Source organism: Pogoniulus pusillus, chromosome 12 (genome assembly GCF_015220805.1).
Source record: "Pogoniulus pusillus isolate bPogPus1 chromosome 12, bPogPus1.pri, whole genome shotgun sequence".
Classification (NCBI taxonomy): domain Eukaryota; kingdom Metazoa; phylum Chordata; class Aves; order Piciformes; family Lybiidae; genus Pogoniulus; species Pogoniulus pusillus.
In genome coordinates, this window is record NC_087275.1 from 30,098,962 (window position 1) to 30,123,006 (window position 24,045).

Below are 24,045 nucleotides of genomic sequence, written 5' to 3' on the forward strand. Positions count from 1 at the left end.
GAAGGTCATCCAATCCAACCCCCCAGCCAGAGCAGGAGCACACAGGAATGCATCCAGTTGGGGTTTGAATGTCTCCAGAGAAGGAGACTCCACCACCTGTCTAGGCAGCCTGTTCCAATGTTCTGTCATCCTTACAGTGAAAAAGTTTTTCCTCATCTGCTCCAGCTTGCACCCATTGCCCTTTGTCCTGTCACTCAACATCCTTGAGTAGATGGAGGTTTACAGAAACAAGAGCAGCAACAGGAAGCCAGAGTACATTTCTAACTTCAGCATCCTGGTAAGTGACTGTCAGCTACTAAGTCAAAAGGCAATGGTGCCAAAATAATTACGGCAGTGGAAGAACTGACTGAACGACTTATGTAGGTAAAGTCTGGGGGGTTGCAGTAAAAAGGCGACTGAAGATCGGCATGCACAAGCGCCATCGTATGGTTAGAGGGTGACAGGGTCTGGAAGCCAGCCGCTTGTGCAGTGTTGTTTTTGTTAGGCACCTCTTTGAGGCTTTGTAAATGTTTAGCTCCAACCTTGCAGCAAGAAGTGACCCAGAACCGCAGGGGCTTGATGTAGCCGGGGCATTGTGCTGGGGGGGAAGCACTGATGGGAAACTGGCATGTGAACAGGATGGGGACAGAGGTTTCAGTCTCTCACGCAGGGAATGCTGAGGCTGTTGCCAAGATGACTCAGCATGGAAAACCAGTAGAAACTCACAGAGTCACAGGATGTTGGGGGTTGGAAGGGACCTCTGGAGATCTTCCACTCCAATCCCCCTGCCAGAGCAGGACCATAGAATCTAGCACAGATCACACAGGAACACATCCAGGCAGGTCTGGAAAGTCTCCAGAGAAGGAGACTCTACAGCCTCTCTGGGGAGCCTGTTCCAGTGCTCTGTGACCCTTACAGTAGACTCTTTTTTCAGTAAATTCCTTTCCCAGAAACACTTCTGAAAGTGCTACAGACCTCATACAAACCCATAATAAATAAAAATAAACCCAACTTATTTAGTATAGACTAGAACAAAATTGGCAAAACTATGTGAAGTGAAAATGGATGCTTCAGTGCTTCAGACAAAAAAAAGAAAACTGAGATTTGGCTGGAGATAGCATTTCCCTAACACATACTGGTCTCAGAAATGCTTACTGCCACAGCTCCTTAACTCTCTACCATTGCACAAGAGATCTCCTTATTTGTAGTAGAGCAGCACGATGTGTTACACCACACTGCCCTCTTCAACGTTGGAGCAATGCAGGCTGGCACAGCAACGGCTCCAGTCAGCATTGTGTCCTTCAACAATGCTTCAGTTCAACTTCTGCCAGTACAAAATACTGTAGGATGGGTCAAGCCTCCTTCCCTCTCACACTGTTCAGAACCACTCAGTGCCTGAAGCACAACACCATGCAGAGATAGCAGATGATGTAATGACTGTTAAACTAGCAGAACCACCACTCTCATCCTCCCCATCCCCCCATCCAATTTTATTTTGGCTAGTTTGAAGGAATTTCCTATAAGACACTGGAGAGGGGGTCTCCTCCTCCTCTACTCTACCTCAGTGAGGCTGAGTATTGTGTCCAGTTCTGGGCGCCTCAGTTCAAGTAGGACCTCAGGGAACTGCTTGAAAGAGTTCAGTGCAGAGGCACAAATAGGATTAAGGGAGTGGAACATCTTCTGAGGAGAAACTGAGGGAGATGGGGCTCTACTGCTTGGAGCAGAGGAGCCTGAGGGGTGACCTCATACTGCTCCCAAAGCATGAAGACGCAGCATTTGAGACAGAAACACTGAAAGTTGTATCCTGATCAAGCACTAGAATTAGAAAGAGCTACAGCTGACCTTCTTTCTTGTACAAAGGCATCACAGAATCTGTCTGGTTGGAAGAGACCTTCCAGCTCATCCAGTGCAACCCTTGACCCAGCACTGAAGGGTCAACACTGAACCATGTCCCTAACCATCAGGTCCACAGGCTGCTTGAACACCTCCAGGGATGGCGACTCCAGCACTGCCCTGGGCAGCCCATTCTAATGTTTGACAGCTCTTTCAGTGAAGATTTCCTAACATCAATCCTGAACCTTACGTGGTGCAGCTTGTAACCATATCCTCTAGTCCTGTCTCTTGCCACCAAGAAGAGGCTGCACCCTCCGTGCTCTAACCTCCCTTCAGGTAGTTGTAGAGGGCAATGAGGTTTGCCCTCCTCTTATCGAGACTGTACACCCCCAGATCCCTCAGGTGCTCCTCATAGGCCAGAAGCTGCAGGCCTTCTGCAAGCATTGTTGCCACTGGCTGGCCACACTCCAATACCTCAATGTCCTTCCTGTAGTGAGTGGCCCAGCACTGAACACAATACTGGAGGTGTGGCCTCAGCAATGCTGAGCACAGGAGGATGACCTCGCTGTTCCTGCTGGCTACAGTGTTTCCAACCAAAACCATTGGCTTGCTTGGCTGCCTGGGCACTGCTGACTCTTGTTCAGTGGACTGTCAACCAACAGACCCAGCTCCCTCTCCAAGTTGGAAAAAACACTATACAAAAATTAACGTGTTTACTCTCAACACCATGTGAGGTAGAAGTACTTTACAAATGGAGAAACCAAGTACAGGAAATGCAGATGGCAAAAGGGAGCACAAAATACAAAGTGAAATCAGGAATAAAACTCAGGCTGCTTCAGTGAAGTCCACTTGGATGAGTGAAATGATATTTACCTTTAGGATACTCTTGAAGATATTAAATACAGCTGAAGTTGGGCTTTGGAAATGAACACAGTGCTTTGTATAAAACCATGGGAATTAACATGACTTCCAGTACATAAAATGCCTAAAACTATGTACATTAGTACAAATGAAGTGAAACCTAAAGGGATGAAACTACTGGCACTCTATGGCAACTTTATTACATTATAATTTCTCCTGAGGAGTATGATTCAGGCAGGATTTATACCTTTCTTCTCCTCTCATTCTGAATCCATGTCCCTTTCTCCACCTCTCCCCCCCCCTTTTGCAGCCTTTTCCAGCTATTTTAGATTTCGCAGCTAATATTTGCTCAATATAACTTTGAAAGAAGTAGTTTTTACCCAGGGTAGGAAAGAGCTCCCAGGTCACCCCCACAATAATCCACGGTGACAAATGCTTCACATTAATCACATTTGTTTCATAAATGCATTCTAAAATAAGGTCAAAACCAGTACTGCCAGTTCAGATCCAGTTTACTTGTACTTTCTCTTTGGAGGTTTAACCAAAACTCATAGTATTGGAAGTGACAAATGTAAGTCAGTCAATATTTCCATCCTAATTACAAAGTGTAGTTAATACAAGTATAATTCTAAAGTCAGAACCATACAAAGCAAGAAGGCTTTTTGCTGTAAACAGCTGTCTGAACAAAAGATATTGTGCTGAAAGGGCAGCAGTCTTCAAGAAGGGGTTTAGTTTGGGTTTTTTTAGTTCTTGCACTGGTTGGACAATCACTGCAGCCTTTTGTTACTCAGGAAAAAGAATGGTGTGAATTCATGAAAATAGCAACATTTTATTTCAATACCAGATTTATGGTTTGCCTGTCACACTGGGGCTGGCTTGGCTGATATTAAACAGATATGTCTGAAACACAAAGTAACTTAAATTAGACATGCCAGGAGACATGTACAGTTAATTTCTGCTAAAATGTGGATCATTAAATCCACTTCTGAGCCAATTCTTGTATGGTTTTCATGGTGATAGTGAGTAGTATTTTAGTAAGAGGGGTAAAATTCAATAAAATGTATGAGGGCAGCCATACAACTCCAAGATACTGTTTGCACAGCTTCCAATTCCACTGGGTAAAGATAGCCCCTCCAAAATAGAAATAGGCACTTCATCTGTAAAAATGAAGCACTTTCTCTTGGGTTTCAGTCATCATCAACAGTTGGCTTGATTGTCACTCCTCTTCTGATTTGACCCCAGCCAATTAAACTGCAACAAGAAAAAAGAAACACAAAGCACTTTAGATGACTTTGAACAGTAGTCAGAAATCTCCGGGATAATCAGAATCCTGTCATACCTAAGCCTTCAGTTTTTGCCTTTTGAATTTTCTCCCCTTGTTTCCCACCCAAATTCATAGAATAGTTTGGGTTGGAAGGGATCTTAAAGATCATCTCGGTCCACTAGGCCTCATCCACTAGGCCAGGTTGCTCAAGGCCTCATCCAACCCAGGTTTAAGAGTGGTTAGTGGGAACACAGAAGGAAAAAAGGATGAGGGACAGAGAATATTTGTGTGTTTGCAATCTGCTAACGATGTACCTCTGAACAATAAACTATGCTGTAACTTACACTGTGCTGGTGGACTATAAATCTGTTCACAGCTCCATCTCTTTCACCTATGCCTGATGTTCTCCATTGCTTTCAAACAGCAATGAAAGTGGGAGAATGCAGACAAGACAACAGTAGGATTATAAGCAGAGTAACTCAATGATGAACAAGTAACCCATACAGACAACTCAATCCTCTGCTAAGCTCTTATTTATATCCAGTGAAATTAAGGTCCCTTAGATCTCCAGATGTCCACTCCAACCTCTAACACCCTATGAACTTCTTATAGGTCACTGCTGTCCCATAAAAATGCACTTTTTGAAAGTGATTGAAGATGATATCCATTTCCCTAATCAGCAAGCAGGCCACATTATTAATCTATCTGCCTTTGAAACACTTCCAATTTCTGGCAAGGGAGTAACACAGGAACCACGAGTGCATCCCTGTTTTATTTGCTAAGTAGTAAAGCCTGTCTCTGGACAACACAATAGAAACTAAAGCATATTCCTCCAGCACTTGCCATGTTTTAGCACCATATCCTTAAGTTGTAACTAGTTCACCTTTGAATTTATGGTTCTTTACCAGGCTAGACGTGGGTCTGGGCAACCTGAGCTAGTGGAAAGTGTCCCTGCCTGTGGAAGGGGGATTGGAACTAGATGGTCCTTGAGATCTCTTTCAACCCTGGCAATTCTGTGAATCTGTATCCTGAGAGGCCATTTGCTGTTAAACATTTATAATGTCTACTTTCTATTTAACATCTCCTTCTTGTGTCTTGCTTTCTCACTTTCTTCCATCTTTCCAGCACTCCACTGCCTTGGGCTACAAGCTCCTTTTCACAGTACCAACAGTACATGATCTTTACTCCAGCTGGAGTTTATCAAGTTGCTCTTCCCAGTTTGTCTCCTTTCCCTTTTCTCAACTTCCAGTTTCCTTATGTTGTCTCTTTGTCCTTTTAATATAGCACAGAAAGCAACTTCTTACTAACAGAATCTTTACAGCAGGCTGCCACTACTTGCCCACCCCATAATCTAGAGACAAGTGGACTTACTGGCAAAAATGGCTCATATTTTTCTAGTGGGAAGTAACCCACAGCGGAAACAAAACTCATATTACATTTTGCATAGGCTAGCAGTCTACAGCTAAAACCACTCCATAGTTTCCAGTATAAGTTTCCTCTTTTCTCCTCTTCCTTCTGCTTTCCTTGATGTAATTTGGTTTCTGCCTTATGTTTTTCTTTTGTTCAAGACATGTTGTCTTTTTTTTTCTTGTTTTTTTTTTGTCAGGGAATAATCTCTTCCCTAGTTGCCAGCTAGTTCTGAGACAGCAAGCACTAAATTCTGTCTGTGCATTCTTGTTGCTCAGAAAAAGAAACATGCCTCCATGGGTTTTAATGTCAGGCTTGGTTCTTTTTCATACAGTAACCACTTCCTATAAAAATGGCCATGCTCCCTTATACTTAAGATCTGTGCAGAATCAGTGAATCTAAACACCCTTTTGCACTTAGCAGATTCATGTGTAGGGAACACAACAGGCACAGGATGCATAATCATTTAGAAGGAGATATGGCACTGCGTTTTAAGTGAACCATCAACCAATTCTGTTCATCACTGTCAGCCTCTGCAGTCAGACATTTTGTATCTGTAATTTGAACAGGTAAATCCCATTGGTAGTTTTTCATTTCCTCACAGTACACTCAAACACTCCAATCCTGCTCCATTCCCCTGCTATTACTTCAGGGTTGCACTAGAAATCACATACATGGGCAGAGCTCCACTGACTTAGGTGTGGATCAAGAGAGGCTTAACACTACTAGCATTTCCGAAGTGCTGTACCAAGATTGCCCACTGTTAGATCAACTTACAACTCAGCAGTTTTGACAACAAACCATGAAGCTTCCTTGTCTGTTAACTAGTAGCTATCTACTCAGTTAGAAAGCTCCATTTGAAGGAGTCTAGTAATGAAATGAAGCATTTGACAATAACAGTGTCCACCAGTTAGAAGAATCCAGAAAAATTTTACAATGGGACACACTTATTTCTAGGACAAAATAGCCACATTTCAACATCTGAAATGGACCTACAGGAAGGCTGAGTAAGGACTGTTTACAAGGACTTGAAGTGATAGGCTAAGGGCAGTGGCTTTAAACTGGAGCAGGGTACACTTAGGCTGGACATTAGAAAGAAGTTCTTGATAACGGCAGTGGTAGAATCCTGGAACTAGCTGCCTAAGGATGTGGTTGAGGCCCCATCCCTAAAGACATTCAAAATCAGACTTAATGTGGTCCTGGGCAGCCTTGTGTAGTTGAAAGTGTCCCTGCTGACTGAAGGGGGCGCTAGGCAAGATGGCCTTTGAGGGTCCTGTAAAGGGTTAACCCTCCTGGGGGAGTGGTCTTGACCCTGACCCCAGGTCTTCCTGACTCCTCCCCAGAGGTGGATGTGAACTTTCCTCCAGGTGTAGTGGTTAGCTCACTCCCGCTTCCTGTCTAGACCCCTATAAAAACAGAGAGACTTCTGTTTCCCACTCTCTTGATCTGCCTCCTTGCCTGCCAGCACCACCCTCCTGTTCCTGCTGCTCTTTGGTTTACCACGTGGCCATCATTCCAAGGGGTGTACAAACCCACTGCCATTAATCTGGGTGTATATATGTATTTTATATCTTGTTTTCCCTTCCCTATACCTCTTTGTAACTCCCCTACCTCAAATACCTTTTATTTATTGTTAAAGTTTCCTCTTTAAACTTCCAAATCAAAGTGAAAATATTTATTTGGGTGTGTTTTACATTTTCCTCTCTACATCTAATTCCTTTTCTTTGCAAAAAGAGGGGGAAGAGGGAAAGGCATCCATTAATTGTTATTTGTTCTATTAACTCTATTTGAATCCCTAGGAAATTTAAAGTAGAACCAAGACAGGTCCCTTCCAACCCAATGCAATCTGTGAAAAATCAGTCACCTACTTCTTTGTTACCAATCTAACAGGCAGGTTCTCTGCCAAGGTAGCACCAACTCACCGCCAGTGTTTCTCAACTCTTCGACTCAGGGCGATTTTTTCTCCCACTTCTGTGCATACTGGGTTAGTAAGCACAATCTTCCCCAAGTCAGCTTTAACTGCACTGACTCTCCCTCCAGTAGATAAGGATCCTATGTTCACCATTAAAACTTCATTCTTTGATAATTTTTGCACCTGAAGAAAAACACACAAACCTTTCAAGTATATGCCTTAGTATTAAACCCCCCCAGCAAAACAAACCCACAACTCTCCAACCCCACACTAAATATTATCTTCTGTACCTACCTGAAACCAAAGATATAGCTATGTAAAAACTATAAATATCCACACACAACAATGTCAGTGGGTGAAGTCTGCATGTGAAAGGACAAATCTGTAAATATGTTGTACATGTTGCAGGTTCTTGGGATGATAGAAAACAGAGAGAGTCCAACTCTCTATAGTCCAACTACAGAATCGTAGAATCAACCAGGTTGGAAGAGACCTCCAAGGTCAGCCAGTCCAACCTAGCACCCAGCCCTAGCCAGTCAACTAGACCATGGAACTAAGTGCCTCATCCAGTCTTACCTCCAGGGATGGTGACTCCACCACCTCCCTGGGCAGCCCATTCCAATGCCAATCACTCTCTCTGGCAACAACTTTCTCCTAACATCCAGCCTAGACCTGCCCTGGCACAGCTTGAGACTGTGTCCCCTTGTTCTGTTGCTGCTTGCCTGAGAGAAGAGCCCAACCCCACCTGGCTACAGCCTCCCTTCAGGTAGTTGTAGACAGCAATGAGGTCTGCCCTGAGCCTCCTCTTCTCCAGGCTCCACACCCCCAGATCCCTCAGCCTCTCCTCATAGGGTTTGTGTTCCAGGCCTTTCACCAGCTTCGTCACCCTTCCTCATAACTGCACATCCCATACTGAAAGTGTGAACCATCTCAGATATTGCTGCAGGTCAGAATGTTACATCATTTAAAATCATCTGAATATTCTCTCATTTTCCTTATATCTACATACAGTAAAATGATTTTTCAGCAAAGTAATTCCTTTCACAGGATAAAAAGAGCTCTGAAGCAATTAATTTACTGAGGCGTGAAGCAGATTATAGAGATTTTAACACTACCAAGGAAAATCAAGGATCTTTTAGTTTATTTTCTGTAAAACAGAACATAAAGTTCACTTTTCTTTTCAACTACAGCGTTTCTAAAATACTTAACTTTAAAAGCTCATCTACAAAAAGCATGCAATTAGGAAGTAGATCAGTTTGTGTATAACAGCAATTATTGCACAAATGGGCAGGCCTATATCAAAGTGAAACAACTGCCAGTATGTTTAGGAGCCTAACATGGAGATACTGCCCCTGTACTCTGCACTGGTTAGACCACACCTTGAGTACTGTGTTCAGTTCTGGGCCCCCCAGTTTAGGAGGGACATTGAGATGCTTGAGTGTGTCCAGAGAAGGGCAACGAGGCTGGGGAGAGGCCTTGAGCACAGCCCTACGAGGAAAGGCTGAGGGAGCTGGGATTGGTTAGCCTGGAGAAGAGGAGGCTCAGGGGTGACCTTATTGCTGTCTACAACTACCTGAGGGGTGGTTGTGGCCAGGAGGAGGTTGCTCTCTTCTCTCAGGTGGCCAGCACGAGAACAAGAGGACACAGCCTCAGGCTGCGCCAGGGGAGATTTAGGCTGGAGGTGAGGAGAAAGTTCTTCACTGAGAGAGTCATTGGACACTGGAATGGGCTGCCCGGGGAGGTGGTGGAGTCGCCGTCCCTGGAGCTGTTCAAGGCAGGATTGGACGTGGCACTTGGTGCCATGGTCTAAGCCTTGAGCTCTGTGGTAAAGGGTTGGACTTGATGATCTGTGAGGTCTCTTCCAATCCCAATAATACTGTGATACAAATGGCTCCTGCTGCTTGAAACTCGTCTGATATGAATTCCTGCTCCTCTCTATTGAGAAGTACTCTTCTGTAATACTAAATACTGCATCCAGCACTACAGCCCTAAACACAAGGACATGCACCTGATGGAGCGGGCCATGAAGATGATCAGGGGATTGAGGACAGGCTGAGGGAGCTGGGCTTACTCATCCTGGAGAAGGATCCAGGGAGACCTAAGAATGGCATTACAGTACCTGAAGGGGTCCTACAAGAAGGCTACTGAGGCCTGCAGTGTCAGGATGGGGGACAGTGGTTTGAAATTACAGGAGATTTAGCTTGGATGTTAGGAACAAGTTCTTTACCATTAGGGTGGTGGAATACTGCAGTGGTTTGCCCAGGGAGGTAGATAAGGCCTTGGAGATCATAGAATCACAGAATCAAACAGGTTGGAAGAGACCTCCAAGATCATCCAGTCCAACCTAGCACCCAGCCTTATCCAGTCACAGATATTCAAGGTCAGGCTCAACAAGGCTCTGAGAAACCTAATCTAGTGGAGGATGTCCCTGCTGACTGTAAAGGGGGTTGGAATAGATGACCTTTGGAGGTCCCTTCCAACCCAAACCATTCTATGATTCTATGGTAATTCTAAACAAGCAGGGACAAATATATAGGAGCAGGCAGATATGTAAACATGAAGAATTTTTTTTCCCTCTGAGGCTAACAGAGCACTGGAACAGGCTGCCCAGAGGGGTTACAGAGTGTCCCTCTCTGGAGATACTCAAGACCTGCCTGCATGTGTTGCTGTGTGATCTGCTCTAGATGCCCCTGCTCTGGCAGGGGAGTTGGATTGGATGAGTTGTGCAAGTCCCTTCCAACCCCTAAGATGCTGTGATTCTGTGAATTACTGGGTAAGATCAGGAAGTGTATACACTGATAAAACTCAGCACAAAAAGACAATCAGGAAACACAGACAAAAAAAAAGGGAGTACAGACCTTTGCAGCTTTCTTGTCTCCTTCGGTGCGGACACCTAATAGACGTCTCAGCAAGAAGTAGGAAATTTCTAGCTCTGTAAATATTTCTGGCAGTGCTCCAACTGCACCAAGAACTTGGCCTACCATTCGGTCAGCCCGACACAAAGTTGGATCAATCTTAGTTCCAACACCTAAAGCACAGTAAGGAAAGCCACATGGAGTAACTAAAGGGTAGCTGTTATGTGTTAAAGTGTTTTATGAAGATCTAAACCAAACAAACTGAGGATGTATTGGGAATCCCCTGTTACCTGAACTGCACTTTCACTGTGAAGGTGACCAAGCTCTGGAACAGGCTGCCCAGGGGGGTTGTGGAGTCTCTTTCTCTAGAGACATTCAAAACATGCCTGGATGCATTCCTGTGTGACCTACTCTAAGTGATCCTGCTTGGCCTGGATGATCTTTCAAGGTCCCTTCCAACCCCTAAGATTTTGCAGTTCAGAATGTAAGCAAGTCTGTGAGAGCTCTGTCTAACAGATGAAGAAATATTCTGCTGTTAAAGCGGGTAGTTAACAATGCAAGCTGAACTGCATTGGCCAGTAGTGCTCAGAAATGCATCTTACTTACTAAATATCTACTTTTCATAGAATCAACCAGGTTGGAAGAGACCTCCAAGATCATCCAGCCCAACCTAGCACCCAGCCCTGTTCAGTCAACCAGACCATGGCACTAAGTGCCTCATCCACTGTCTTCTTGAACACCTCCATTGACGGTGACTCCACCACCTCCCTGGGCAGCCCATTCCAATGCCAGTCACTCTCTCTGGGAAGAACTTCCTCCTAACATCCAGCCTAGACCTCCCCCAGCACAATGTGAGACAACTAAGTCCCCTTGTTCTGTTGCTGGTTGCCTGGGAGAAGAGACCAACCCCCATCTATTTTTATGCCCTGTGAATTGTTACTGAGGAGAACAACACCCACTTTGCTCCAGCCTCCTTTCAGAGAGTTGTAGAGAGCAATGAGGTCTCCCCTCAGCCTCCTTTTCTCCAGACTAAACAACCCCAGGTCCCCCAGCTGCTGCTCACCAGCCCTATTCTCCAAACCCAGGTTGTACCTCTCCACACCTATCAGTGTAAATTCCTCACAGGCTTTTTGTTTTCCACAATGAAATAACACTGTTGGAAGTAACCGAGTGGATTCAATATGCATAAAGAAATAGATCCTTTCATAGGAGAATACTCTTACCTATAAGTCCTCCTGGAGCAGCATATTGCAGATCATTGTGTTCAGCAAAGAGTGACACAATTTTGGAAAAGATTGGCTTGCACATGAGTTTTCCTTCGCTGTCCTTGGATACAATACCAGGCCGGACCTCAATTTCCTGGCCCACCTAATTAAAAAAGTGAAAAAGTGATTAACTGATTGCTTCAGAGGAACATAAAGCTAACTACTAGTCACAGACAAAACCTACTATTTATACAAGTGTGGGCTCTGGGCTGCTGTAGAACTTCTGGGGCTGTTGCCCCTGTTCACTGCAAACTGAATGATACTTAAAGTTCCATATCTCACAGCCAACATAACAAGGGTTTTGCTTTTCAAAACTATGGATGTTAGGAGGAAGTTGTTGCCAGAGAGAGTGATTTGCCATTGGAGTGGGCTGCCCAGGGAGGTGGTGGAGGCACCGTCCCTGGAGGTGTTCAGGAAAAGCCTGCATGGGGCACTCAGTGCCATGGTCTGGTTGACTGGACAGGGCTGGGTGCTAGGTTGGGCTGGATGATCTTGGAGGTCTCTTCCAACCTAGTTGATTCTATGATTCTATTCATAAAACTCCTTTACCAAAGGATCTTTGTCAGCAGTAATTCCAACATTTAAAATTGAGTTTAATTCTGTAAATGATTTCATTTAGAAATGTTACAGCACTGAGAAAATTTGAGTTAATTGGAGCAGTGCAAGTGACCAGCATCGATAAACAAGACAAGTACAGGCTATATAACTGTTTGAAGATGCAGTTTGCTTTGCAGTCTAGCAGAGAAACTTTTCAATTCTCCATTGATTGACACTATCACACAATCAAGTATCAAAATAGAGAATACCTAAATGGAGAAGTGGAACCTGTGGGAACATACACATCCAAGGTACTTTAAAAATCCTTTTCTTTCCCTCTTCCTCCCAATAATTCAGGAATTAAGTTGTAGTACAGAAAAAAACACAACAGCTCCCTCAGTTTTTGTAAGCAATGAAATCAGTACTGCTATAAGCAAAAGATCTGAGTACAAAAATTGATTCAAAAAATAAAAAGCAGTGTTTCTTGCTCTGGTGATTTTAGAGAAGTAAAAATGAGGTAAAGACAGAAAGGATAAGTGCCATGTGACTTTAAAACAAAACAATAAATCAATTACATAGACTCATTTTACACTAAGCAAGGAAACTCTAATAATTATCATGACAAATCTCCAGACAAGAAAGGGAAAAGGTTACCTTTAAGACACCCTTTAGAATACTGCCACCAGCTACACCTCCCTTAAGGTCATCAACTTCACAGCCAGGCTTGTTGACATCAAAAGATCTAATTACTGCAAAGAATAAAGCATAACCAGGCTTGTATTTAAGATCAGGTTTTTAAAGCACTAGTGTCTTTATCACCTTTGACTGCTTCCCTATTCTTATGAGAGCAGACAAATACTTCTCAATATTAGAAAAACGTAATTCAGGAAGAAGACTAAAATATGAAGATTATTTTCTTCCAGATTTTTAAACATATGGTTGATTTTGTTCTCAAAAAAAACATTTAAGCTGCTCATATGCAAGAATGGCTTTTAAAACTGTTTCTACATAGCAGAAATTAAAGATCAGTTTCTGAAAAAAGAAATAATTGTAGTTGTGAATATTGGAAGTGGTTTTGTAAAGCAGTTGGACCTTGTATTAAGGTGGACCTTGTTTTAAGATGGTGAGCTTTTAAGCATACTGAACACATTCTGTAGGTCTCCCATGCTTTATGTGGAGAAAAGGGCAAACAAATCCTCATGCAGCTGAATTTTATAATATCCTGGACATGACCAGAGACTTTGATGATTATATCCAGGAGTTAAGAGACTACTACAGAAAATCTAACTAGGCAACCTGCAAGGTTTTCATAGAAATCACTTGATTTTCAAATTCAGCAATTTGTCAGTACTTTGTTAAATAGACTTTAAATTCAGAGCAGCTAAAGGAATGTTTTTAAGACACATAAATATCACCTCTTCGTTGCATTTTTGTGCTGTCATGTAGACAGAATGTGTACAAAACCCAGCAAAACCTCAGACAGATTTAACTAGAGCAAGTAACTATGAACAAAGAATACTGGTCTCAAAACAACATGCAACTTTTTAAAGTAAGAGCACACTAAAGGCTCCTCTTACACCTACCTCTTTAGAGCATGCAGCAACATGCTATTCTAAGTGTAGATACAGGTAGCCAATGGTTAGCAACAGAAGCCCAGATCCAAGCATTTACATACCAATAAGCCTCGGTTCAGATGTGAAGTCTCGCAAAGGGACTGGGATTTTCTTCACTATATACTCACAAACCACCTCGATGTTGTATTTCAACTGTGCTGAGATTGGAATTATTGGAGCTCCCTCTGCAACTGTACCTAAACCAAAATCAAATTCAAGATCAAGTCTTAATGCAGCACTCCCAGCAATGTGACCAAGGGTTCTGTTGTTGTTAAAAATACCTCTGAATTTCAAGTCACAATTTCTGTGTATTTCCCAAAGTGGTATCAGAGTATTCACTCTTCCTTTCAACATTTTAACTCAAACCACTCAGACCTACTTTTTGAGGCTTTCTGAAACAGCCCTTGTGTTGCCTCTGGGCAACTGTGTACTGAAGAAGCTTTACCATTGCTCTCTGAACACTCTGCAAGATAATCTTGTGTTCTAAGAGAGAATTAATTTCCTATATTGTGATCTGAAATATTCTTAAGATAATTTCCTCAGAGAGATGAGATAGCTCAATATTTGATACATCAGTATTCATTTTGCAGCCAGATTTTCTCTACAACTGCCTGAAGGGAGGTTGTGCTGAGGTGGAGATTGAGAGGAAATGGCCTGAAATTGTGCAAAGGGAGGTTTAGATTGGATGTTAGGCAAAATTTCTTCATGTAGAGTGGTTGGGAATTGGAATAGGCTGCCCAGGGAGGTGGTGAAGTCACTGTCCCTGAAGGTGTTCAAAAAATGTGCAGGCCTGGCACCTGAGGACCTGGTTTAATGGCCATGGTGGTGTCACGCTAGACTTGATGAACTTAGAGGACTTTTCCACATGAAACAATTCTGTGATTCTAAGGAAGCTCAACATCAGTGAAAACTACTCTCTAAAACCTATTGCTATTCATTTTACATGAAGAGCTCCCAACAGCCTCAGCACTATTGTACCCAGGTTGTCTGAAACAGCAAGCACAGCTCCAATGATCCATTTTTAAGATCACCAGACTCATCTGTTAGCATCTTCTGAATGAGAAAAGATTTTCTACAGAGAACCACTATGTCCATCTCCCATCACTAACTGGATTTCTGCTGATGAAAGCTTACCTTGTACAAATGCAAGAATCTGTTCATATTGTTCTTTAGCCTGGCTCTCTTTCACCAAATCAATCTTATTCTGTAGAATCAAGATGTGCTTCAGTTTCATGATTTCTATAGCAGCTAGATGTTCTGAGGTCTGAGGTTGAGGACATGACTCATTGCCAGCTAAAAGAAAAAGTGACTACAATATAGAACTGTAGGCAAAACTCTTGCAGTTAGAACATCTACTTTCCATTGCATCTTTATTCTAAAAGACAGTCACCTTTCAGTGATCTACATGTGGAGCATCCAAATTACTAAGCACATGAAGCACCCAATAAGCACCTACTCCTCCCCTGAACTGCTAGCTGTAGTATCCCCAAGTATGTGAACAGGGAAGCTATCAGCATGGTTTGGATTTCTGCCATCCAAGAAGCCAGCTTTTGGCTGATGTGCCATCATGGTGGTTAATCTCACTTCAAGTTTGGTCTATTGCACTTTCTAGATCTAAACAGGCAGCAGGACTGACACCTCACAGCTATCTCAGACTACCAAAGCTGTTTTTCTTGTTTGTTGACATGCCTTACACAAGTAAGATAAATGATTTTATCACTGCAGAGCACTGTATTGTTCTACTGGCACACAAAAATCAGTTTTACTTACTTCCTGCACCTTGACTTTGCTTATGTTCATCTGGGTTTACTGTTTATATTGATGTTTGTGGACTCTCCTGCATGGCAAAGGCTATGTACATATTTAAAGCAAACTGAAGCTTCAGAGAAATTCAAAATGTACCTGTAGGTAACTGATCTCCATGGAGTGGATATAATTTTTACAGTATTGTATCACCTACAAGGTTTCACCTTACCTAAATAATCTATCAATTAGGCCCGTTACCAAACTAATGAGTATGAGTGCTGTTTAACAAGCCCAGCTTGTTAGGGTACATTTTTATTGCAGCATCACTTTATTTTCCTCAACACATCAAAAGAATTCACTTGTTTTAATCAGTCACCCCACACCACTATATTTTAAAACCCATATAAAGCTGCTTCACAATATAAAAAAACCCAGAGCTCTGTTCTTTTGTAGCAATCATTACCTATCAACAGTAAAGCTGCATCCATTACTGCTGCACCGTTCAACATAGTAGCCATCAAAATATCATGGCCAGGACAATCCACAAAAGAGACATGCCTGTTGTAGAAAAAGGTTAAAAAGAAGTCCAAAAAGCCAGTTAACAGCTTCCCTGACAAATTTATGTCAATGGTTAGGTAGACACAGAAGTTAAAAGCATCCTTCAGTTGATAAACATTTCAAGACAGGTGCTGACAAGTAACAGCTTTGAAGTCATATGGCTTGGATTACCCCTTTGGTCAGATGGGAGTAAGCTGGTCCAGCTGTGTCCCCTCCCAAGATCTTGCCCACCCCTTAGCATAATCTTAGGACAGGAGAATGCTGGAAAAGCAGAGCCTTGGTGCTTGGCTCAGCAGCAGAAAAAACACTGCTGCGTTATCAACACCCAGCTACACCACTGCAAAACACAGCACTAGGATGATGCTTTTGGGTGAATCAACTCCAGCTCAGCCAAACCCAATACAACAGTTTCCTGAATAGCTTTTCTGAGTTTCAAAACTTGATGCCACTTATGTATATTAGGTACTGCTTTAGTATTTCACAAATGTGCTTGTAGACTACATTTGAATGCAACAGAATAAAACCCAAGCAAACAAACAAAACTCAAACACATGCACACCACACAAGATTTTTCTCTTTTGAAGGATGTGTCCAGTTCTCCTATGTTAGAAAATGATGCATCTTTAATTACATGGCTGTAATTGCATTTGACTTCAAAGACTTATCTATATTAGTTTCAAGACCAAGCTTGACAGGGTGCTGGACCATCTCATTTAAACTATATTCTTACCCTGGACCAGGTGATCCTTGAGGTCACCTTCCAACCTGGTATTTTATGAACGAATCTATGAATGTTACAGCTCCTTGTTCAAATTTGCTGTTGTGCAGTGCCTAGCAGTTGCTTCACTACATTCTTGCCTGAACCTATGCAATGTGGAATCCTTGGTTCCACCAAAAAGCAAGGGACTAATTTGCTGCTTTGCTGACATTGTGAAAAATCTACTGTAAGTAGATAAATCTACCACAGTAAGATAAAGAATCCAAAACATTTAACCAGTAGTTTGCATGTCACAGTCCAGAAGTTATTGTTAGAATGAGTGTTTTATTGGGAATCTGAGGAAAGGAAGGAAAGGTGTGATTACAGCACTATGTGTATTTTATATAGAGCAGGAATCTCATACAAGAGTCTTTGTGACTATTCTCAACTGAAGAATCACTGCAAAGACCCATGGGACAACTGTTGTAGTTATGCCTGCATAATGAGCATGCTATGCTTTATGAGAAATTAAGTATGAAATGAACATCTGGCCTCCAGTTACAGTCTTGATCTCACATTAAGCATCAGGCTTTCATATACTTAAGAACTTGGAAAACTTTTCTGCTTTTAGGAATCAAGTTTAACAGAAGTAACTCTCCAGGAAGGAATTTTGAAGAAGGTGAGGTCCACATTAGTTCTCATTCTAGTGAATTTAGAATATAGTTGTATTATTAATAGCAGAAAAAAATCATTTTGGAGTCCTGCAAATACCAGAGGGCAGAAGACACAGTTGTGCTCTACCATAAACTGTGTGTCACAACTAACACCAAGGCAGTTTAGAGGATAACTTAGATCAGGGGTTTAGATGATACCTTAGATCAGGGGTGCCATAATAATTTTGCTTACAGCTCAGCTTTGACTATCTTCAGTTTGTAAAAGGATGATAAAAAAACCCTGACAACTATACCATTCATTTCACAGCAGTTACCTGACTAGTTTAAAGTTCCCTTTAGTGCCAGGAATATCTGTAGGGAACTCATCTGGGGTGCTACTTCCACAGGATCGGTAACACTCTGGCCGGGAACAGCTTGGGTCATCCAACTTGTAAATCTGCAACAGTTATTTTTACAAATTGAGGAGTTAACTCGAGAAGGATTTGTTACCTACAAGCTTACATCCACCTTGAAATACATTATCAACATCTTTGCTAGATTTCTGGTAATGACTCACCTTTGCATTAGCATAACCCAGCTTGATCGTGATATTTCTTTCCAGTTCATTTTTAAATCTGACAGTGTGAACTCCAGAAATAGCTTTGACTACTGTCGATTTTCCATGGGCTACATGACCAATTGTGCCTATGTTTGAAAAGCAAACATTTGTCCATAAACCACTGTTTCATTTTGTGCAACGTTCCAATAAGATCAACACTTAATTACCCCAATTACTCTCTGTAAACACTAAGTCCTGAAGTGCTGTATGAGTTTCGTAAGCATTTTTGTTTGAACAAACAAGATTCTAAATTGAGCTCCTGACAGAAAGATCTTTGCAATTTCATAAAACTCATTTCAGTGTTTAATGTTAAGGTAAAATCAGCTTTGCTTTAGCAACCATTTCCCACTTCATTCAGCAGTGTTCTTCAGGTAGAATTGGTGCTTTTCAAATTAAAAGGGCTCAACAAGCTTCTTCCTTTACCTTGATAAAATTTGTAACAAACCCACTATTATTACTGTTTCAGTGCAACAATTATTCACAACGTTCTTGTGTAGGTACCATCTGCTATTGCAAGAGCACCAAAGTCACATTAATGCAGCCTTTCTTTCAGAAGTTCTTACCTATATTAATTGTTGCTTGTCTGCTGATGACTTCTGGTGAAAGAGGCGTCAGCTTGGTAACATCCTGTATGAGGGAGATGAAAAATCTGTGTTTATTTTGCATCTAAATGTTTACAAAGCACCACAAGTATTTTCTTAATGATTAGCCAGCAATTCTGTTGAGCAAAAATCCAGCTATGCTAATTAAAATAATCACAGATGAGCATTCTTGTCTTTTAGGCTTATGAAATAGGATGAAAAGTGAATAAAATTGTGATTGTACATCAGTATAGGGTTGCAAATCAAAACCCTGATTGTAAATTGTATAGGCTGAAAGGTGTTAAGGATGAAAGTAAACAAACCAAAAGCCCTCAAAAGAAGTTGACACACAAAGCAACCTCCTTTTCTCCTTCTAAACTTATATTACACATAACAGGCAAATTCAAATTAACTTTCCATGGGCTCCACATTGGGAGGTGATCTGCTGGAGAGCAGCCCTGTGGAGAGGCACCTGGGAGTGCTGGTAGATAACAAGTTAACCATGGGACAGCAAGAAGGCCAATGGGATCTTGAGGTGTATTAAGGAGACTGTGTCCAGAAGATCAAGGGAGGTTCTCCTTCCCCTATATTCTGCCCTGCTGAGACCTCATCTGGAGTACTGTGTTCAGTTTTGGGCTCCCCAGTTTAAGAGGGACAGGGATATGCTGGAGAGGGTCCAGCGGAGTGCTACGAGGATGATTAGGGGACTGGAGGGCATGGCTTACGAGGAGAGGCTGAGGGACCTGGGGCTGTTTAGTCTGGAGAAGAGAAGACTGAGATGGGATTTAATAGATGTTTATAAACATCTGAGGGCTGATCAGGAGCTGGGGACAGGCTTTTCTCACTTGCTCCCTGGGATAGGACAAGGAGCAATGGGTGTAAGTTGCAGCAAGAGATTCCACCTCAGCACACAAGGGGAAACTTCTTTATCGAAAGGGTCACAGAGCACTGGAACATGCTCCCCAGAGAAGCTGTAGAGTCTCCTTCTCTGGAGACTTTCAAGGCCTGTCTGGATGCATTCCTCTGTGATGTGTGCTAGATTGTATGGTCCTGCTCTGGCAGGGGACTTAGACTCAATGATCTCCTTGGGTCCCTTCCAACCCCTAATATCCTGTGATCCACAGTGAACTGCACCTATGTTTTAAAACCAAATTAAACAGCTGCTTAATTTGTGTAAGGTTCCACTACATTCAATACATAATTACAGCAAAAACATTGGAGTCAGCAGGTCAAGAGATTTCATTAGTGCTGTCAATTTGAGTTCTGGCTTGGTTCTGTTTTCTTTTTTTAGCAGCTACTTTTTTTTCCTGAAGTATTCTTATTGCAACCATGGATACCAGTCTTCAAAAGAGTTGTTTTGGTATTTTTCTAAATCTATTTGGACAAATGTTGAAATCCACTGAAATGTTCCTCTGCACTATTTTTGAAACAGTTAATTTTCACCCTGCACTGATTTCATACAGACAAGCTGCTCAGTTCAAGCAAAGGCAATGACATGAGAGTCCTCAGTGTAGGCCAGGATACAAATATCTTGCTAATACAGAGATAACACACACTAATTTACATGAAATCATATATTGTGTATACCATAACAAGCACTGTGATTAGCAATCAAACTTAAAACATCTCCATAATCATGAAAGATTCTGTTCTTAAACATTACATGAATAAAAAGCTCACACCCAATACAAAATCAAGTTTTGTTCCAGAGGCAGTTAAAATTTCTGTTTCTTCTGTATCTTAACTTAAAATGACTACAGGCACAGGAGTCAGCGACCTGCAGATGGCATCCTGTCGTAGGGTGACAGGCACGTAAGCATGATGAAGATCCTGCCATCAAGATTTTTGTTCCTGGTGTACAAATATGCACACATGCAATTTTTTTTCCCCCTCAAGACTGGTCTAAGTTCAGCTGTAACATTCCCTGCATTAAAAGGCCAACTAAAACATACAAAATAGGCCTTAAAGGCAATTCTTACTGACCTCTCAAGTTGGCTTATCTCTTTCCAACTGGTAATGTCACGGTCAATAAGAAAATCAAGGAAGGAAACTTTCTGAACATCCCTCACTAATGACTATCACCATGCTTAGCTGCAACACAAAAAGAATTCTTGGCTACAAATCCTAGTAGTTAGCATGGATTTACCAAGGGGAAAGTCATGCTTGACTAACCTGACAGCACTCTATGATGACACAACTGAATGGGTAGATTCAGGGAGACCAGTGGATGTAGTCTACCTTGACCTTAGCAAGGCCTGTGACACTGTCTCCTCCCATGATACTCTAGTGAGCAAGCTCAGGAAGTGTGGGATGGAAGAGCAGACAGTGATGTGGATTAGGAACTGGTTACAAGACAGAGTTCAAAGAGTGGTGATGAATGATGCTGGGTCCAGCTGGAGAGCTGGAGTCCCCCAGGGATCTCTGCTGAGTCCAGTCCTGTCCAACATCTTCATCAGTGACACTGATGAGGGGAGAGAGTCTGCACAGCAAGTTTGCTGATGACACCAAACTGGGAGGCTTGGCTGACACAGGTGCAGGCTGTGCTGCCATCCAGTGAGACCTGGACAGACTGAGAGCTGGGCACAGAGAAACCAAATGAGGTTCAACAAGGACAAGTGCAGAGTCCTGCACCTGAGGAGGAATAATAAACTGCACCAGTACAGGCTGGGAGGTGATCTACTGGAGAGCAGCCCTGTGGAGAGGGATCTGGGAGTGCTAGTGGATAACATCCATGGGACAGCATTGTGCCCTTGTGGCCAAGAAGGCCAGTGGGATCTTGGGGTGTATTAAGGAGAGGCTGAGGGACCTGGGGCTGTTTAGTCTAGAGAAGACTGAAAGGGGATTTATTAGATGTTTATAAACATCTGAGGGCTGATCAGGAGCCGAGGACAGGCTCTTCTTACTTGCTCCCCGGGATAGGATAAGGAGCAATGGGTGTAAGTTGCAGAAAAAGAGGTTCCACCTCTTTACAAGTAGGAACTTCTTTATTGTAAGGGTCCCAGAGCACTGAAACAGGCTCCCCAGAGAGGCTGTGGAGTCTCCTTCTCTGGAGCCTTTCAAGGCCTGTCTGGATGTGTTCCTCTGTGATCTGTGCTCGATTGTGTGGTCCTGCTCTGGCAGGGGGTTGGACTCGATGATCTCCTTGGGTCTCTTCCAACCCCTAATACCCTGTGATCTCAGGAACGTCTCGTTTGCTGAATACCAGGGAGGCAGCAAGAGGATTTTCAACTACTTTTGCCTGCATACGTGTGTAATATGTGAGGCAGCCCAGGCGAGACACGTAAAAAGGAAGATCACCAAAGCAAGAGACCACCGCGAGTGATTTCTGGGTGATTGAAAAAAACGCCTGCATAGCCCAACTAAGGTTCGCAGCCCATCGAACTTGCTGGGCAACAGACAGCCAATGTACGGTTCTACTTTGGGGCGGAAGGAGCCTTCAATAGTACTAAACAAGACAGCCCTTATAAGGACAAAGCTCCATGTCTCCAGCACTGTCACACAAAGATTTTACTCTAACAGCCGGGACGACATCTCATCGAACCTCACGCTCGCCTGACTAACAAGCCGAGAGCTTCATCCAGCCAACTCAAACAGGCTGCGACCAGCCTAACCAGCTCCCAACGCCGCCGCTCCGCCCGGCGCCTAACTCCATCTATGCTCTCCTTCGGCCCCGGCGTGCTGCAACCCAGCCCTTCGCAGCACCGCCGCCTTCTGCGGCCTCTCAGACCTCACCAGGTCCAACGGCCGCGGCAGGGCCTGGAGGAAGGCACAGATCCCGTCTGCCTCCGAGCGCCGCCACCACCCCCACCACCCCCACACCCCTCAATGGCTGGTCCGCCCAACCGCCCCAGCACCGCCGCCCGTATCCACCGCTTCTGGGCGCTCCCACTCGCGGCCACCTGCCCCAGTCTCACCAAGGTGGCAAGGTCCTGCCGGCTGAGGTGCGGCTGCCCCAGAGTCACTCCCGCCTCATCCCCCGCCATCTTGGCCCGAAGAGGAAGCGAGGCAGCCCGCGCAGCTGCCTGACCCCCGCCTCCGCCCGGCACCGCCGACCCTGGCGCGCAGCCCGGCACTCGCCGACCGGAGAGCGAGCACCCAGCTCGGGGGCTCGCCGCGCTGAGCGGACCGAGACCGGCACCAGCCCCGCCGCCGAGCCGGCAGCGGCTCAGGCACGTCGAGAGGCAGCCTAGAGAAGGACCCGGCGAGGCCCTCACGCCGGGTGATGCAACCGAGGCTGCGGCAGCGGCGGTCCCGCGTGTGCCGCCGGGCAGCGAGCGCGCTGCGCCTGCGCGGGCCGGGGCGGATGGCGGCGGCGGGAGCGCGCTGCGCCTGCGCCTGCCGGCGGGTAACGGCCCAGGGTGGTGAGGGGTCGCTGAGGGAGGGGGTCGGCGTTGGAGGATGCGCTGCTTAAGCCTCACCGCCGGCGCGTCCGTGCGGGTGGTCTCACACGCAGCTGTCAGTTACGGCTGCAGGAAGGAGCGTCTGGGGAATCCGCTCTAAGAAATAGTCGTGTGGAAGGGGGGATTGTCTGTGCTCTCCGGCGGGGCCCGCGGTTACTGTGCGCTGGTTACGTCTGTGAAATACTGCTGTCGCTTCGGTAGGGCGGGCAGGACGGGGACCTCGTTGGGTGCGAAGATACACTCTAAAGAGGAGCCCGCTCTTGTGTTTGTGGTTTATGCATGTCTGAACAGCAGGGCACTGTAGTTTTATTTGGGGCAGTGAGTGGGAGTGATGCCGAAAGGGAGATGGGGGTAGAATTAAAAGGTAATTGTGTGTGTTCGTTTCCAGTTGTCACATCTGCCTTGATACCAGCTTACCCGCTTGAACAGTAGCATTTCACTCTCTCTGTTAGTAATCCTTGCTGTCCATCAGTCTGATAAGGTTTTAAATTTGCTGTCTTTTGTAGGCTTTTTTAGTGCTTAGTATTAGGGACACCGTATGAATATAAAACCCTGCCCTAAGAGAAATTTGTACCAAATGGCTAAAAACTCCACCACGTGTGTACTGTCTTCAGAGCTGAGCATAACATAAATGTGGTGAGAGACAGCACATAGGTTCAATAGAGACCAAAGGACACATTTACAGCTCTTCCCTGTGGGCAATTAAATTAGTCTCTCCTCATGGAAACTTCTTAAAGGCATAGGTGATGCTACTAGTAGGTCTCCTATGATCAGAGAAACAGGTTTAAATAACCAGTTACACCAACTACATGAACATTCATCAGCAGTGGCTTTGCTGGGAAAAGTGATGGGTTTCAGATCTTGCCTGGCAAAGTACTTACAGAATCATAGAATCAACCAGGTTGGAAGAGACCTCCAAGCTCATCCAGTCCAACCTATCACCCTGCCCTATCCAATCAACCAGACCATGGCACTAAGTGCCTCAGCCAGTCTTTTCTTGAAGACCCCCAGGGACGGTGCCTCCACCACCTCCCTGGGCAGCCCATTCCAATGGGAAATCACTCTCTCTGTGAAGAACTTCTTCCTAACATCCAGCCTATACCTACCCTGGCACAACTTGAGACTGTGTCCCCTTGTTCTATTGCTGCTTACCTGGGAGAAGAGGCCACCCCCCACCTGGCTACAATGCCCCTTCAGGTAGTTGTAGACAGTAATAAGATCACCCCTGAGCCTCCTCTTCTCCAGGCTAAACAGGCCCAGCTCCC

The 24,045-nt window shown here is 44.2% G+C and overlaps 1 protein-coding gene across 1 annotated transcript; it reads right to left on the reverse strand.

The window, feature by feature from the left end:
* Nucleotides 1–3,167: 3,167 nt before the first annotated feature.
* On the reverse strand, nucleotides 3,168–22,495 carry EIF2S3 (eukaryotic translation initiation factor 2 subunit gamma). Its single transcript, XM_064151996.1, has 12 exons — nucleotides 22,295–22,495; nucleotides 18,363–18,426; nucleotides 17,758–17,885; nucleotides 17,516–17,637; nucleotides 15,736–15,830; nucleotides 14,661–14,819; nucleotides 13,589–13,723; nucleotides 12,568–12,662; nucleotides 11,335–11,479; nucleotides 10,115–10,284; nucleotides 7,267–7,439; nucleotides 3,168–3,924 (listed from the first exon to the last, which is right to left on the reverse strand). The coding sequence occupies exons 1-12, from the start codon at nucleotides 22,361–22,363 to the stop codon at nucleotides 3,861–3,863; spliced, it is 1,419 nt and encodes a 472-aa protein (XP_064008066.1). The 5' UTR covers nucleotides 22,364–22,495; the 3' UTR covers nucleotides 3,168–3,860.
* Between the last annotated feature and the right edge of the window lie 1,550 nt (nucleotides 22,496–24,045).

Coding starts and splice junctions, on each gene's coding strand:
- EIF2S3 (XM_064151996.1), bottom strand. CDS start 22,363: ATGGCGGGGGATGAGGCGGGAGTGACTCTGGGGCAGCCGCACCTCAGC. Junction 14,820..15,735: donor TGCAGCTTTACTGTTGATAG/GTAATGATTGCT, acceptor TTTTTCTTTTAG/CTGGCAATGAGTCATGTCCT. Junction 13,724..14,660: donor GATTCTTGCATTTGTACAAG/GTAAGCTTTCAT, acceptor ATTTTGGTTTAG/GTACAGTTGCAGAGGGAGCT.